This window comes from Camellia sinensis, chromosome 5, assembly GCF_055761805.1.
Source record: "Camellia sinensis isolate YWXY chromosome 5, ASM5576180v1, whole genome shotgun sequence".
NCBI classification, from domain to species: Eukaryota; Viridiplantae; Streptophyta; class Magnoliopsida; order Ericales; family Theaceae; genus Camellia; species Camellia sinensis.
In genome coordinates, this window is record NC_138965.1 from 44913971 (window position 1) to 44931550 (window position 17580).

Here is a 17580-nt window from a genome sequence, read left to right on the forward strand (position 1 = left end):
CTATCAAAGGTAAGAGCATGGTGCAAATTCTGACCACGAGCAAACTCAACTGGCTTTGGAAATGATTGAGTGATAGTAGACCAGAATGCCATGTAGGTACTATCTCCGTCTTCACCGGATTCGGTTTCTTCAGGTTCTTGCTCTGACCCGTTTTCATCATCCCAAGTCACTATATAGACTTTCTTCTAGTTCTTTTTCGATGGACATTCAAGAGCAATATGACCAAACCCTTAACATTCGTAACACTTGACACCTTGCCCCCTCACAATCTCTTTTTTTTTTTTTTTTTTTTTTCCCCAGTTTTTGGAGCAACTTTTGGTGGAAAAGTTTTGGATTCTTATTGCCTTTATCTTTTAAACGAGGATCCTTGAAATTAGGCTTCTTTTTCTTTAATTTTTTTTGAACTATTTGGTAAACATAGCCGTCATTTCAAACTCTAGATCAAACTCAATCTCAGGGGTCTTAGCAGTCTCATAAGTACTAGTAAAAGCCACACTATCTTTTTGTGTTTTTCTTAGAATTGGTGGGCTTCATAAGTCTGCAAGTTTCCCATCAACTGATCAATCTTGAGGGTATTAACATCCTGAGCCTCCTCAATAGCTGTAACTTTTGATTGGAACCTCTCGGGTAAAGACCTCAAAATTTTTCCAACAACCTTAGTTTCAGGGATTTTTTCACTCGAGTGTGAAACAGGAATTCACGATGTCACTAAGTTTAGCATAAAAATCATCAAACGTCTTATCATTACGCATAAAAAGAGTTTCAAAAGAGAAGGTAAGACGTTGAAGTTTTGACATTTTAACAGAAGTAGTACCCTCGTGAATAGTTTCAAGAATATCCCAAGCCTCTTTTGCTACCTCACAAGTACAAATATGACGAAACTCTTCAGGTGTGACGGAGCAAAAGAGGGAGTTGAGAGCCTTACTGTTCCAACTCTAATTTTGATATTTGAATGCGTCCTATTTATCAAGAGGTTTGGAAATATCAACGCCATCAATGGTAACAACAGGTTCACTCCACCCATAGATCACACAATGCCAAACTTTTTCATTGATAGATGTTAAAAACGCTCTCATACGAGCTTTCCAATAAGAATAGTTTGTACCATCAAGTAACAGAGGTTTATGGGTTGAGTCACCTTCACAAATTGAATCCATACCACCAATCACACAAAATCACACTCCTATAGCTTTGATAAAAATAAAGAGTGACATACTCTGATACCAATTGAAAAACTTAAGTGATTTGTGATTCGACTCAAGATTAATTGTACTAGTTTCCATACAATTAAAATTAACAATCTAAATCATCAAACACGTACGGAAGAGATTTAGATTGTTGTTTCAAAAAATAATAAATCGACACAAACTATTTTTACTTGGAAAAAACCACAATTGGAGCACCTCCAATTGCGATTAAAAAAATCATGGGCAAAATGCCACAAATCAATCCATTATGAAGGAAAGAAAGAACACAAAACAACCAAATAAATTACCCAAACACTGTCAATTTGTCTTCAACGATTTGTATTTCTTCCACTGCAATCTTCATCTCAGAATTGATTAGATTGATGTTGATTCCACAACATCCACATTGACTCAACGATGTGCACAGTTTCGAACACGTTCAAACACTCTACGCTTGAATCTCCAGATTCCACCGAAGAAGAACACTCTTGAAGATGATCACTCAAACAACCCTTTGATGTGAATTGTCAAACCATGTGAGTTTAATACTCAAGCAAACATCAAAGGAAAACTAGTAAAATTGCCCCAGGAGAAAACCCTAGAGCCCTCAAAACAAATCTGGAAGCGTTAACCCTAAAACGGACTGAAACAAATATATATAGAAAACAGGGGCCATGAAGGTTGCTCGAGCGAAGACTCCCTCACTCGAGCGAGGAACCAATTACGCGTGTATTCCTTAAGTGGCGTCACTCGAGCACACAATCTTCATTCCCAGTATATTTGTAGACATAGAAAACTTCTGGGAGCACAACTTCTTCGCTCGAGCGAGCAAGACAAAACAACCAGGAAACTTACAACTTGATAAATGATGTTTGTTCGTGGGATTGACAAAACTAAGGGACCTAACATTATATATCTAAAACAATATTATACAAATTAGTGTTATATATGATGCAAATGTATGATAATTAGTTAGAATATTTTTCAATCCGCCAATCCGCCAATAGCCTCCCAAACCGCAATTAATCAATCCGCTAACCTGCCATTTGGTTTGTAATTTTACACTAAAACCACCCGAATCGTACTACGCACACCCTTATTTAGAAGTCTTACTTCATGAGACTCTATCATTTACAAAGATATCACTTATCCAAGACTTTTCTTATTTAGATTACGATCAACTCTCTTAAGAGTTCAACCTCATCTGAACAAGTAGTCTAACATCATTTATGATTCTTGTCCTGTATCCGAACATTTCGGATTCCGATATAACTACATCACACCTCGGCAACATGATTGGCACATCGGCTAACAATCTTAACCACGTGGCCGCCCAAAAAATATGTCCCTACAAGTCACAACTTTTTTAAGTTTAAATTTATATTTGATGGGATTGAAAAAGCTTATGACATCTATAGAGAAAACAATATCAGTCATGATACATCTCTCTAAAAAAGGAACATTAAACCAGTTCTAATGAGCTAGAAATTCTATAAAAAAAAAAAAAAAAACCCCAACCACCGCATCATTTTTTTGGGGAGGGGAGGGGAGGGGGTAGCTCATTGGAGCTCCCTCTAAAGCTCTATATTTAGAACTCCAAAGCATTTTTGAAACAATATTGATGATTTGAATTGTTTAGTGTGGAAAGTCTTTAAAAATAATCATCAATAGAAAAATAAATAAATTGATTCAATAATCATAATATTTTATTCTACAATGTTTGTTTTTAAAAAAATGGACAAGTATATATAAAAAAAAAAATAGTAATAATTAAGATATGATGCGACATTTAGCATTTTTTGGGGGGTCTTTATTACCTATTTTAGCCTAAAAGTATCATCTCAAAAATGGATATAGTATAAATTTGAGAGTTTGTATAAGATTATTTGATATAATTTATGCTTATAACTTATTAAACAAAATAACTTCAATAAAAAATAATAATAATAATCTAAAAACTAAAAGATATATAATTTTAAATATTCTATTTTGTGATTATTAATTTTTAAATTATAATAAATTATACTAAACGAGCTCATTTTATTTTTGAACACAAAAAAGATATTCTGTAGGGACATTATAATATCTGTGGACTCTAATTTCGGGATAATCACTTAATAGCCAAATTTAACTCAACCCAGAACAAAAAATTCACTACCAAAACATTCAATAAAATTCAGCCATGTGTTACAAAATAGATCAAATATCAATTAGAGTACAATATGAAATCTCTAAAAAAAAAATCAACTAGACAAAGCCACCATTCCACGCTCTCCAAGAATTGAACCTAACACACCTATGGGTAAAGGACAACCTCCTCCACAAGGCCACCATCCCAGTGGTATACTAAACAAGCTCATTGTTATGAGGAATATCCAGCCATTGATTCATGTCACGAGTCATGACTATAGCAAATTGGAATCACTATAAATAGAAACCGCTCTGCATGCTTCATCTTTCATAACAACAAACCAAAAAAAAGAAAACAAGCCGACACAAAATGAAGATGACTCTCTTCTCAGTTCTGTCCCTCTCTCTCCTCGTCTTTGTCTCTCTACCATCTCCATCTCTCTCCGAACCCGAAATCTGCAATTCCGAAGACAAAAAAGTCCTCCTGAAAATCAAAGCAGCCCTAAACAATCCCTACCTCTTGGCCTCATGGAACCCAGAAACTAATTGCTGTGATTGGTACTTAGTGAAGTGTGATGAAATCACCAGTCGTATCATTTCCCTCAATATCTTTGGCGGTAACATCTCCGGTCGAATCCCGCCAGCTGTCGGTGACCTCCCATACCTCCAAACCTTAATCTTCCGCAAACTTACCAACCTTACCGGTTCAATCCCTTCTGCCATTTCCAAACTCAAACACCTCAAATGGATAAGATTGAGCTGGACCAACCTCTCTGGTCCTGTTCCTTCATTCTTTACTGAGCTTAAAAACCTAACCTACCTTGACCTGTCCTTCAATGACCTCACCGGTTCAATCCCTCCCGAGCTAGCCCAACTCACCAACCTCGCTGCCATTCACTTAGACAGGAACAAGCTCACCGGAACCATCCCCGAATCCTTCGGAAAGTTCACCGGATCAGTCCCAGACCTCTATCTCTCTCACAACCGACTCACTGGACCAGTACCAAAATCTTTGGGTAATTTGGACTTTACAAGACTTGATCTTTCACGTAACCAGCTTTCGGGTGATTTGTCATTCATCTTCAGATCCAACAAAACCATGCAGGTAGTTGACTTCTCCAGAAACATGTTCGAGTTTGATCTCAGCAACGTGGTTTTTCCAGCGAGTTTGATATGGTTGGATTTGAACCATAACAAAGTCTTTGGGAGTCTGCCTGCGGGTTTGACGGCGGTGGATTTACAATTCTTTAATGTTAGTTACAATAGGCTGTGTGGTCCGATTCCCACCGGTGGGAAGTTGCGGAGCTTTGATCTCACGTCGTATTTCCACAACCGGTGCTTGTGTGGCGCTCCATTGCCAGCCTGCTAGTAGCTTCCCAAGTCAAGTTTTAAATTTCAAGTTTAAAGTCAACATTGTAAGAGTGAGTCTCATATCTTGTGAGCCACATCATTTGTAAGATATCTATGTCTTATTTTGTGTTTCATCTTATGTGTCTCTACGCTTATTGTTGTAATAATAACAATAATGATAGGTATCATGAAAAATCTTTTATAAAAATTTTGTGATTCTTAGATTACACTTAAAATAAATTATCATACACTAATTAAAGTAATCAAAAAATCATAATCTTTCATAATCATTTTCATGAAATTTTTTTCATAATTCCTATATTTTCTCTAATAATAATCTGTTTAATAGTGCGAATTTACATTTTGGTTCATTCAGGTGGGACAAAAATTGTAGATGAGATGAGAGTCTTCATTATATTTAAAAATATGAAATATTTTTTTTGATGCATAAAAGAGATACTTGACTAATGATTATAGAATATATGAGGGAAGTAGAATTATTTTAGATATTCTAATGGACTATGACATCACTGAATTTAAAATGCAAGTCTAATTTTTAAATTAGAATAGCATTATAGTACTTTTAAGAATAAAAGATAAATTTAAGCAGAATCCTACTATTTCTTTTCAGGCCTCGTTAGGGGAATAAGTTAATTTAGTAATTTTTTGGCTATTTAGTTAAAATATGAGTTAAAAAAAACTAATATGTATGTAATAATTTTTTGACTTTTTATGAAAATATGTGTAAAAAGTAGAGAGGAAAGAGAATCTTTGACTTTTTAGTATGAATTATTGATTTTTTAATTTTTTTTAATAACTTTTTAACTTTTTAACTTTTTTTTAATTTGGTCTCCTTTCTTGAGAAAATATACACCGAATCTTTGAAGGAAATAAACAAAGAGTTAACATACAAAGGGCTAACAAACATAACTAGAAGAGCATCATCTAAAAATCAACACCGGCTACCAAAACCAAGGAACGCCTAGGATCTCAATCAAAAAATGCATCAAACTCCTGCAAAGGAACTAGAAATCACAAAATCGAAAACAAAACAACAAGAACAAAAATTTGATTACGGGACTAGAAATGTAACACATTTGTCATTTAGTTTTTTATTTATTTGTCTTATATTTTACTTGAATATAGTCATGTCATGTGTAACTCATTATCAATTTTTACAAATATAAAATGGAGAATGATTCCTTTCTGTCCATAATCTGAATTGATTTGAACCATTAATTTTATAGAGGTATTTTGTATATTTTATTCATATAAAAAAAATTATAACTATTTAATAAATAATAATGACTTCGATCTTTTTTTTTTTTTTTTACCCTGTTAACTCCCTCTTCACCTGATTGATCACTTTTTTTTTTTTTTTTTTTCACCACCACGACGACGTGTGGGTGTGGGTGAGGTGGTGATTGAAAATTCTCCATCACCACCCATAAAAATGTCCTTCAATTCCATTCAGATCCAATGGAAGGGATAATGATGAAAATAATGAACCCCCAATAGTGACAAGTCAGACTCCGCACATGACAACCCGTGTAAAGCTGCAAACCGACACAATTGTGGTTTGTTCGTGTCAGGTTTTCATCATAATAGCTTCTTTGACAAAATCGAAATGAGCCACTACTTTTTTTAAGTTTGTGGGGGATTGAAAAAGCTTATGGCACTAGAGAAAAAAAACAATAGATTGATGATTTGAATTGTGTATTGTGTAAAGTCTTTAAGCATAATTATCAATAGAAAAGTAAATAAATTGATTCAATAATTATAATATTTTATTTTATAATATTTGTCTTAAAAAAATAAATAAATATATTTTTTAAAAAATAACATCTATTTTTTAGAAACAAATACAATAAAATTAAATTATTATGATTATCAGATCGATTAATTTTTTTTTATTTTATAAATGATATACACGAAAGATCTTTTAAAATGAATAATTTAAATTAACATAATGAAACCCATAATGGACTTCATAATCCTCTTAAATTCTCTTAAATTGAAGTGCGCACAAGGATGACCATTACTGAGGTCTAGTCTGGTGCATGTTGCCCACAAAAGCTACATTTCTCCTAATCACCGGAAAGAAAATAATATATAAATTTACTTTTTAAATTTAATGATATATAAATGAGCTGATTGATTGATAATTATAAAAGATAAGAAAGAGAGTAATTTTACATATTTTAATTAATTATTACATCATTAATGTGGGGATGTAGATTGAAAATACTCTTCTGATCCTGGGGGACGCTCGTGATCCTCAGCTAGCTACCTGAAAAGAAATGAACACTCCGGTCGGGGGTGCTGGAATTAGCACTCCGACGGATAAGTCAGTGTATACTCTCTTGATTGCTTGTATCTTAAGTTAAGCATGCTAGTTCTCACATACCTCTTTCTGGCCGACGTTCTTCTATTTATATCTATTCTTTCCTGGGCCTCGGGGTTAGACCCACTTTCAATTCGCCGTATAACTATTTATTTGGCTCATTTTGCTGCAAACTGCTTTCCACTCTGCCCCTTAATCAATCGGCTATTTGGCCGACTAGGGCCAAATGCGATGTATATATTTGGACTCCTGGTCCAATTATTCAGCCTATTTACGTCTCTTATTATTCAGCCCCCACAATTGCCTCCAAGCACTCCACTAACGACAATTAGTTGGAGTGTTTGGTTTCGAACTCGAAAAGTCAGAGCCGAAATTCGGCGGCTGACCTCATTCCAACGCAGATGTCTGAGCACACGCCTCTTGGTTATCATTTCAACTTCCCGCCCCTTCGTACACTTCGCTGGACTGCCTTATGAATTACCTCTACAACTTTCTTTCATTCACTATCCCCTTCGTGTCACGACCCCATTTCACCCCTAGTAGAATGGTGCCGTGATGGCCAGTAATCCGAAATTACCGAAGGCCAACTTACAAGAATTCACACACAATCAGAGTATATATATGGGGCTAACATGTGCGGAAGCAATAAATTTAGATCTAATTAGTCCGTAAGAGCTGTGCATAAGTCAAATGAAGTGGCATACATCTTTACATAGCTTTACAACTTGGGTACAATAAAATGAAGTACAAAAATATATCTTGACCAAAAGGCTTCTCGAGCCATCATATACAAAACATAATGAATTACAAGCTAAGAAGCATGATCTTCAAGATGCTACAAAATGCGAGTCCAAAACAAGTTGCAAGCACATCTAGGCGTCACTGCCGTCCTGCTCATCACCTACATATATATAGAGAGGGTGAGCTTGGATACTCAGTGAATGATACAAGTAATAAAGGGTTTGCATGAATAACATCTGAGATCTTTATCAAGCGACACACATTATATCTTGCACAAAATCAAAGACAAAACAAGTTTATCTAACAAGTCTTTCAAGCTTCATCAATCAAAGTCTTTCAAGGCTTTCAAGTTTCAAGGGGTGACATTAATAAGGGTTGTGCTACAAATGCTTATAGTCCCCTAGCACGTACGGACTTTCAAGGTTGTGCTACAAATGCTTATAGTCCCCTAGCACGTACGGACTTTCAAAGGTTGTGCTACAAATGCTTATAGTCCCCTAGCACGTATGGACTTTCAAAGGTTGTGCTACAAATGCTTATAGTCCCCTAGCACGTACGGACTTTCAAAGGTTGTGCTACAAATGCTTATAGTCCCCTAGCACGTACGGACTTTCAAAGGTTGTGCTACAAATGCTTATAGTCTCCTAGCACGTACGGACTTTCAAAGGTTGTCATCAAAACAAGATAATAATTGATCTACAAAATAGGGATAATCATTCATGCTTAACAAATACTTTTCAAACAAGGCAAAGCTTTATCAAAACTTTATAACATAGCTTTATTAGAAATACCACTCACATAGTTCTTCAATGTCGGGGTCAAGCGAGAGTCCAAGTCCTACAAACACATGGCAAAGTCTATTGAATGCACTATCAAACAAGCTTTACATGAATGCAAATGATCTCAGCATTACTTCAAAACTAAGTCGAACCAAAATAAACACTGTTCCTCATCTCGGGAAAACATAATGGACACCATCCACGTCTTGGCCGAGGTCCCACACCTCCCTTGCCGAGGTCCCACACCTCCCTTGCCGAGGTGTGGTCCCGATGGCCACATTCAAGGAAACGAAGTCGGGAAAATCTGGGTTTCCCTTTCTTTGAAGAACATGAAGAATATAGATGCAAAGATCATAACCTATCATTACAAAATCTGAGATTTCATGCTATGAATTCAAAAACATGGATCTGGGCATCCATACTCGAAGGCTTTATGAAAACAAACACAAAAACATGAATCTTAATGCAACTTTCGGATCAAACAAGACTTTTTCTTCAAGAACACATGAATACTACTTTCTCTTTCTAAAACCAAACTTTAAATCAATGTATGGTTTGCAAATCAGGTTCGATCATGCAATGCAAATAGATGACTAATAAGAACAACAAGAGTAGAATAAGATTCTAACCTCAAGATGCGAATCTAACGGCTCAAGGTGTGAAGATCAAGCTTGGAAAATCTATCCCTCCTCTAAGAACTCCTTCTCCCTCTTCTATAGCTTCTCTCTCCTCAAGAACAAAGGCAGATAGCAAATGATACATTTCTAGGTTTGCTGGCTGACTTAACACTTGGCTGGGACACGTGGCAACGACTGGTTGGCTCTACTGAAAAAGGTGACCGAGTGAAAAGACAAGACCATGACAAGGTGTGTTCTACAAGCAAGATGGCATAGGCACTCCGGTAGGTAATGATCTCGGCTAATGAACAGGCATCGGCAAATAAGGGAACAATGATCTCGGCTAGGAAGGACAACACTTGACTAAGCTGTGCCACACCTTGGCCTAGACGTGCCACACCTTGGTCTAGGTCATACCACTCCAGGACAAGATCACTTAGGTGCAAAGGTAACATCTTAGCCTAGATAATACACATCTCGGCCTTGGTGATAAACACCTCGGCCTAGATAATGACATCTCGGCCAATATGCAGGGCGAAGGTGGAGGTCAAACAAAGTGGCTCCAAGATAATTCTAGACTGAAGATGACCTCGGCAAGACTCACACCAAACAAGGTACAAAACATGCAAGAAACACTTAAGCAAAACAAATCAAGGTTTGCAAAATGCAACATATCAAGACAAGATCATGTAATATATGCAAGCATGACTAGAGTAGAGTGAGGGTTGTTACACTTCGTCTCTTGTAAGTTCTCTTCCTCTCTGCTTTGAATCCTTTTTCCTGGTTTGTTTTTGGTTTAGTATACTCCTATAGACTGAAGGAAATGGCAAAACATTTGAAAGATCTCCTCTCCTCGGATTGAATTTCTGGTTTTCGACGTCATTTTTTCATTCTTGATGACGTCCGTCTGACAGACGGCACCCTTGATATGGAGAGGGCTGATGAAATCACGATCGTCTTCCCTCTCCTATCAATCGCAGAGGGTGGAGTCAGTTTCCCCCTTCACCCGTTCCTTAGGGCTCTGCTTTGCCATTGGGGTCTAATCCCTTCCCAACCCAATGTCAACTTTTTTAGAATCGTAATGGGAATTATAGAGCTAAACCGTCGCCTTAGGATTAACCTCGGCATACCTGCTATTCGGCATTGTTATGCCTTTGCCAAGTCTTTTGGTCGGTATGGACGTTATTTCCTTAGGGCCAAGGACACCGACCATCAATTAGTGACTATGCTTTCCAGTTCTGGCAAGCGAGTAGATGATGTTATGGTCGTTGTCCAAGGTAACTGGGAATTCGGCGAAGGCGAGGATCGCCTCGATCCTATTCCTAGACGGAGGGGCGAACCAGGTGGCTGTATAGCGTCTTGTGTTTATTTTTTATTATATTTTTAAAGCTTCATTTTTGAGACCTCATGGTTTCGCTTTTGTAGGAAACGGTTTGAAGAAAGTCTTAACTTCAACCGACGACGCCGTTCTTTCGGAAATCAAAGTCGCGCTCAAATATTTCGGCCGTCCGAGTCTTCAGAAACAAGGGAGGGCGGCCCACGTTCTGCTTTGCTGCGAGCCGACATATACGACCTTCTCGGTGGCAGAAAACATCCCAATTCCGAAGGGTGAAGAGTTTCTTACCGCTCTTATTTTGACCGACTTCAAAAACTTGCGGCAAGTTGGTTTCGAGGAGTCCGATTCGGAGCAGGCGGAAGTAGCTGAGGTCGCCGAGTCAGATCAGTTCGAAGCCGAAGTAGACGAGGCTTTGAAGTTGGCCTTTGAGGAAGTTAGCCTTTGAGTCAGCTGACCTCAATTCAACCGACCCTCCGTCCACTTCGGGCTGATGGGACCTTCTATTTGATGACATTTTTAACAGTTTAGAGGACCTTTCCGGCACATACCCCAAAGACATGGCTGGGTTAAGCCTCACACAACTTGCCAAAAAGAGAAACGCGGAAAGGATGACTGTGCAGCGAAGAGCAGAGGCCATTTGATCTGAAGTGCCACCTACCGCCAAATCTCAGTCCTCCCTGCCTGTTGCCGAATCTCAGCCCTCCCTACCCGTCGAATCTCAGCCCTCCCGAAGTGTCGAGTCCGAGGCGGTTGTGCAGATTAATGAAGAGGCTGAGGGGACGGAGAAGCGTCCAGCTGAGGTTGAGGCCGGCTCAGAAGAAAATCGTGCTGACAAACGGCCGCGTTTAGAGGAATCGGATGTGATTGTGCCTTTCGTCATTCAGCCAAAGATAAATAACACACCGATCTCTTCTGGCACGTCGGTTATTAAAGACCCAGCCGTGGCATTGAGCATGGCTACATCTGTCTCATTGCCGGCTGACGAGGCGGCTTTTCGGGCGGAGCTAGATCTTCTGGCAATAGCATTAGCCGCTCAATCGGCTCTTCTGGTATATACCTTGACCTTGTTCTTCCCTTTTATGCAAACATTATTTTGGTTTTAATTTCTTATTTTGCAGACGGTCGCGAGGATAGCTGAGATAGGTCGTCGCCAGCATGACGCCTTTGAACGACTTGGACGTTTATAATCGGAAGTTGAAGGCCAAAGAAGCAGGGCGAAGTTTGAAGCGGCAAAGGCGAAGATGGAAGCCGCGAGGGCCGAGGCCGAGATGGAAAGGGCCAAAAATGCAGACCAACTTCAATTGGCCGCCGAGGAGAGGGCGAACGCGAGCGAAGCTGCGCTTAAGTTAGCCTAGGAGGCGATCGCCAAACTTGAGGCCGACTTGAAAGAGTCGAAGGCGGCGAAGGAAGCGGCTGACTCTGAGGCTTCCAAGGCATACGAGGCTGGGCAGAGCGCTGCCCTTACAAATTATGTGGATGAAGTCCCCAAATTCGAGAATCGGGGATTCAAACACGGCTGGCTCAAAGCCCTTGCTGCTGCTAATGTGACATTGCCTATGCCGATTCCATACGAGCAAGTGGATGTTGAGCCGCTGGAGTCTGACTTCGAAGATTGATTAGGGCGACCTTTTAGTTATTTTTGTTTAAGGATTTTGAATGTATTGTCGCAGTCTTTAGTTTAGCAGTTTTTATGTGTAAGGTGGCATGCGAATTTGTAGCTTCTATTTAGTAGTTTTCACATGTAAAATGGCTACAATTGTGCCCAATTTACTAATGAAAATTTTCTTTGTACTTTGCTATTATTTGTACTTAATTTTGCTATTGATGAATGGTATGAATGGTATTGTTTTTTGCTATTTTGGATAAAACATTCATGTATACTTTCCGATTAGATAACTAAGCAATTAAATTTATCCTCGTTGAATAGCCGATCAGATTACTAAATCTGCACTTGCCCCAGCCAATGCATGAACTCCAAAAAGCCGAATGCTAATAGTTCCTGGAGGGGCTGTGGCATAGATCGATCGGCATCGGGCTTAGATGCTTGGCCGATCAGATTAATAAATCTACCCTTGCCCCAGCCAATGCATGAACTCCAAAAAACCGAATACTAATAGTTCATGGAGTGGCTGTGGCACAGATCGATCGACATTGGGCTTAGATGCTTGGCCGATCAGATTAATAAATCTGCCCTTGCCCCAACCAATGCATGAACTCCAAAAAGTCGAATGCTAATAGTTCCTGGAGTGGTTGTGGCACAGATCGATCGGCATCGGGCTTAGATGCTTGGCCGATCAGATTAATAAATCTGCCCTTGCCCTAGCCAATGCATGAACTCCAAAAAGCTGAATACTAATAATTCATGGAGTGGCTGTGGCATAGATCGATCGGCATCGGGCTTAGATGCTTGGCCGATCAGATTAATAAATCTGCCCTTGCCCTAGCCGATGCATGAAATCCAAAAAGCCGAATACTAATAGTTCATGGCCTGGTTGCGGCGCATGTCGATCGGCATCGGTCTTTTGGAGTTTAGCGTTAATGAAATCGCCTCAGGGGCACTGCAAGCATTAGAAATAAATGGGGTGGACTCTTCGTGCCAGTGACTCCATTTATTGTGTTCAGACTCAATTTAAAACAGTTGTTGCGTAAGGTTAGATAAGTGCGAATGTCAAATAGACTGTTCTTCAACAGCAAAGGAGAAGCGCGAACATTGGCTGAGCTTGACACTGCAATGAATCGCAGCAGGGAACCCACCCGTGCGGGAGGTAGGATGTTCAAGGAATGGGAAAAGCGTCAGCCTCCAAGTCGTTGAAGTAGATCACCTCAAAAGGAAAAACAGCAACAGGGAAGCTCCCCACGACTGCGACCGAGAAATGAGGCCGACACGACGTCGCAACCATTGAGTTTTGCGATTTTTGTGGGGAATAAACCGATGACGGAGGCGGACTCCATTGTCAATGACTTAAGTGTAGCGGTCGAGTTTGCTCGACATATTTTTCCACTAGAAGTCCATCAGTCGATGGTTGGTCGATAGGATTTCGAAGTATTTCGAGAGGGCATCCACGGGGCGGTGAAAGGCCTGTATACTGCTTATGAAGTCGGCATGCGCCTGATAGAGAAAAAGAACGAAAGAATTAGGAACTTGGAAGCTCGCGCGGAGAAGGCCGAGCGTGAGCTTAGGGAACTTAGGAAGGCTCAGACCACCGAGCCGCGTGCGGCAGGTCAATCTAACCTAGTCGTGGAGGAGAGAGTGACCCAACGGCTGTTAAGTCACGCGATCACCGATCGGGATACGGCGAGCATGTTTGTCGTGGAAAATTCAAGGACCGTGGGTTATGAAAAAGTCTTCCACGACAACCGAAGAGTCGGAATAGACAAGACCAAGGAGAAACTCGCAGAGGAGGTGTGCCGATGCGAGAATCGAGGCTTTAGGCACGGGTGGATTAAGGCTCTCCAAGCCTTAGAGGCCCTCCAAGGAGCAGGAGTTGAGTCGGTGTCGCCATTATATCATCGTCGTGACTTTCCTTTTGACGCTTTCGAAATTGAAAAGAGCGATGACGAGGGCGATGCCGAATAAAACTAAACATATATTGTAAACGTTCCAACATAGTTTGGGCGTCAGCTATGTATCTATTGGATAGTTTAATAAAATATTTTATTTTAAATGTTTGTGTTTGATTTTCAATGTTTACATGCCTAATTAGGCATTAGGCATCTCGTTTCGAATGTTTGCATATTTTAATTGTTTATGCGGTTGCGCCAGCCCAACTTATTCAAGCATTTCATTTTCAATGATTGTATGCTTTTAAAGTGTAAACGGCTTTTGCCGGCTCAGCTTAACAAAACATTCAACTTTGAATATTAATATGCTTTAACCTTCGTGTAGGGCGCTCCGAATTCGAAGTATTATTCGGCCTAAACGTGTTATACAAGGCTGGGGCTCCGAATTCGGAGGCTTTTTGTCGGCCAATCGTGATATCTATGAAGGGCGCTCCGACTTCGGAGTCTTATTCGGCTCAAAGGTGTCATGCGCCGATGGGGTTCCGAATCCGGAGAGTTAATCGGCCCAAAGGCGTCATGCGTCGATGGAGCTCCAAATCCGAAGACTTTGTTTGGCCAATCATGATATCCACGAAGGGCGCTCCGAATCCGGAGGCTTTATAGGCCCAAACGCGTCATGCGCCGATGGGGCTCCGAATCCGGAGACTGTTTGGCCAATCGTGATATCCACGAAGAGCGCTCCGAATCTGGAGGCTTTATCGGCCCAAAGGCGTCATTCGTCGATGGGGCTCCGAATCCGGAGACTTTGTTTGGCCAATCGTGATATCCAAGAAGGGCACTCCGAATCCGGAGGCTTTATCGGCCCAAAGGCGTCATGCGCCGATAGGGCTCCGAATCCGGGGACTTTGTTTGGCCAATCGTGAAATCCACGAAGGGCGCTCCGAATCCGGAGGCTTTATCGGAACACTTTTGAACGGGATTTTGTAGTAAGTAAATAGGAATCTTTGCATTACAAAAGTGGAATGTGTACATGGTGAACCATTCAAAACTAGTATCATTCCCCACAGGTCGGGTTCAATGATAGAATTTACGTAAGTGCGCTGAATTCCAAGGCCGTGGCAGACTCCTTCCGGACATGTCTTTGAGCCGATATGCCCCTACTCCTACGATCAAATCGACCTGATTGGGGTCGTCCCAGTTAGGACCCAATTTTCCATCAGCCAGTTTCTTGGCAGCTGGAAGTACTTTCTTCAGGACCAACTCTCCTGGTGTGTAGCGGCGTAGCTGAACACGTTGATTGTACGACTTAGCAAGCTGTTGCTGGTATCGTGCCATGGACACAAGGGCACGGTCTCTTCGTTCTTCGATCAGAATCAAATCCAAAGCCAGCATCATGTCGTTTTGGCCCATAGCAAAAACTTACGATTTCAGGGTTGGGTGGCCGATCTCCAGGGGTATGATCGCCTAGGTTCCAAATCATAAAGCAAACGGCGTTTCTCTAGTGGATCGCCTCGGCGTAGTTCGATAAGCCCACAATACACTCGGCAATTCTTCGAACCATTTACCTTTAGCTTTCTCTAGCCTCTTCTTGATGCCAACCAAGATGGATTTGTTAGAGGCTTCGGCTTGACCATTGCTTTGAGGGTAAGCTGGCGTGGAAAAGTAAGGCCGGATATCATACTTGCTGCACAGCTTTCGGTAGACACCACAATCAAACTGGGTGTCGTTGTTTGAGATAAGAGCTCTTGGAATGCCGAATCGTGTTATGATATTTCTCCATACAAAGCGCTTAACATCAACATCTTGAATGTGCGTTAATGCCTCCGCTTTGACCCATTTTGTGAAGTAATCTGTCGCGACGATCAAGTATCACTTGTTCCTTGGGGCCCTCGGCAATGGTCCTACGATATCAAGTCCCCATTGGGCGAACGGCCAGGGACTGGTGATAGAGTTTAACTCTTCAACAGGTAGATGGGTTAACGGGGAGAACTTCTGGTACTGTTCACATTTTTGCACATAGCATTCGGCATCAGTTCTCATTGTCGGCCAATAATACCCCTATGTTATAGCTCGATGGGCCAAAGAGCGCCTGCCAGAATGGGCGCCACAGCTGCCTTCATGTATTTCAGTCAGAAGCTCTTCGACTTTGTTCGGGTGTACACATTCCAGGTATGGACCAGAAAGGGATTTTTTTATAAAGCTTTCCTTGCGGATCTAAGTAGTATCGCAGGGCTTTGTTTCGCAGCTTGTGCGCTTCTTTCTTGTTCGCTGGGAGCTGTTCGGAAGACAGGAATGCAGTAATGGGGTCCATCCAACTTGGTCCTGACTCTATGACATTGACCTGGATTTCTTCCGAAGGGCCAATGCTCGGCTCCGGGATGAAACCTACTTCGATGGTCCGTTTAATCTCTGAGTTAATGGCGGAGGCTAGGAAAGCTAGGGTATCTGCATGTGTGTTCTGATCACGTGTTATCTGATTTAATTCATGATGGTCAAATTTTGCCAGCAAGGCGCTAGCCGATTTCATGTAAGCCGCCATACCGTCATTTTTAGCCGCGTATTCCCCCTTTAGCTGATTGATCACTAGTTTTGAATCGCAAAATACCAGCAAATGCTGAGCACCCAGAAAATATGCATTCCGCAAACCGGTCAGAAGGGCTTCGTATTCGGCCTCGTTATTTGATGCTTCGAAGCCGAGTTTGACGGCCTGCTCAATTATTACAACGTCGGGAGCCATGATTACTACTCCGGCTCCGCTGCCCCGTTGATTGGATGATCCATCACAGTACAACTGCCAAATATCCCCAACATAAATTCTCCAGTTCGGCTTAGGTCGAATTTCATCAAACTTGAAGTCGGCAAGGCCCCCAGTGAATTCGGCCACAAAGTCGGCAAGCACCTATCCCTTGATGGAGGTTCTAGGTAGAAACTGAATATCGTACTGGCCGAGTTCAAGAGCCCACTTTAAAACGTGACCTGATGCTTCTGCACTACGGAGTACCGACCGGAGGGGGTGGTCCGTTAGCACCCCGATGGTATGCCCTTGAAAGTAATGCATCAGCTTTCTCGCTGCCATGACGAGGGCCAGAATGAGTTTTTCCAATGGAAGGTAGCGTGTTTCGGCGTCAACCATTGCCTTGCTTACATAATACACTGGCCGCTGCTCCCCAGTTCTTGTTTTATCAGTACGGCACTGACGGCCCGGTCAGAAACTGCCAGATACAAAATGAGCGGGTCACCTGCCGAAGGCGTTGTCAAGAGTGGAACTGATCGGAGGTAGGTCTTGAGGCCGTTAAAAATGGTTTCACACTCAGCGGACCATTGAAAAGCCTTCCCCTGCCGTAGTGTATGAAAGAATTGTCGGCATCGGTCCGTGGAACGACTGATGAACCTGTTGAGTGCGGCGGCCATCCCCAATAACTTCTGAACCTCCTTGACCGATCGAGGGGAGCCGAGTTCCAGGATTGCTGTGATTTGCCTTAGGTTGGCTTCGATTCCTCGGTGGTTGACAATGTAACCCAAGAATTTGCCAGAGCCGATCCCAAATGCACATTTGGAAGCATTCAGCTTCATTCCATATTTGCGTAGAATGCCG

General features: G+C 41.2%; 1 protein-coding gene across 1 annotated transcript; it reads left to right on the forward strand.

The window, feature by feature from the left end:
- The first annotated feature begins 3342 nt into the window (after positions 1 to 3342).
- Positions 3343 to 4875, forward strand: LOC114307172 (polygalacturonase inhibitor). Its single transcript, XM_028252571.2, has one exon. The coding sequence runs from the start codon at positions 3688 to 3690 to the stop codon at positions 4684 to 4686; it is 999 nt and encodes a 332-aa protein (XP_028108372.2). The 5' UTR covers positions 3343 to 3687; the 3' UTR covers positions 4687 to 4875.
- The last annotated feature ends 12705 nt before the right edge of the window (positions 4876 to 17580 follow it).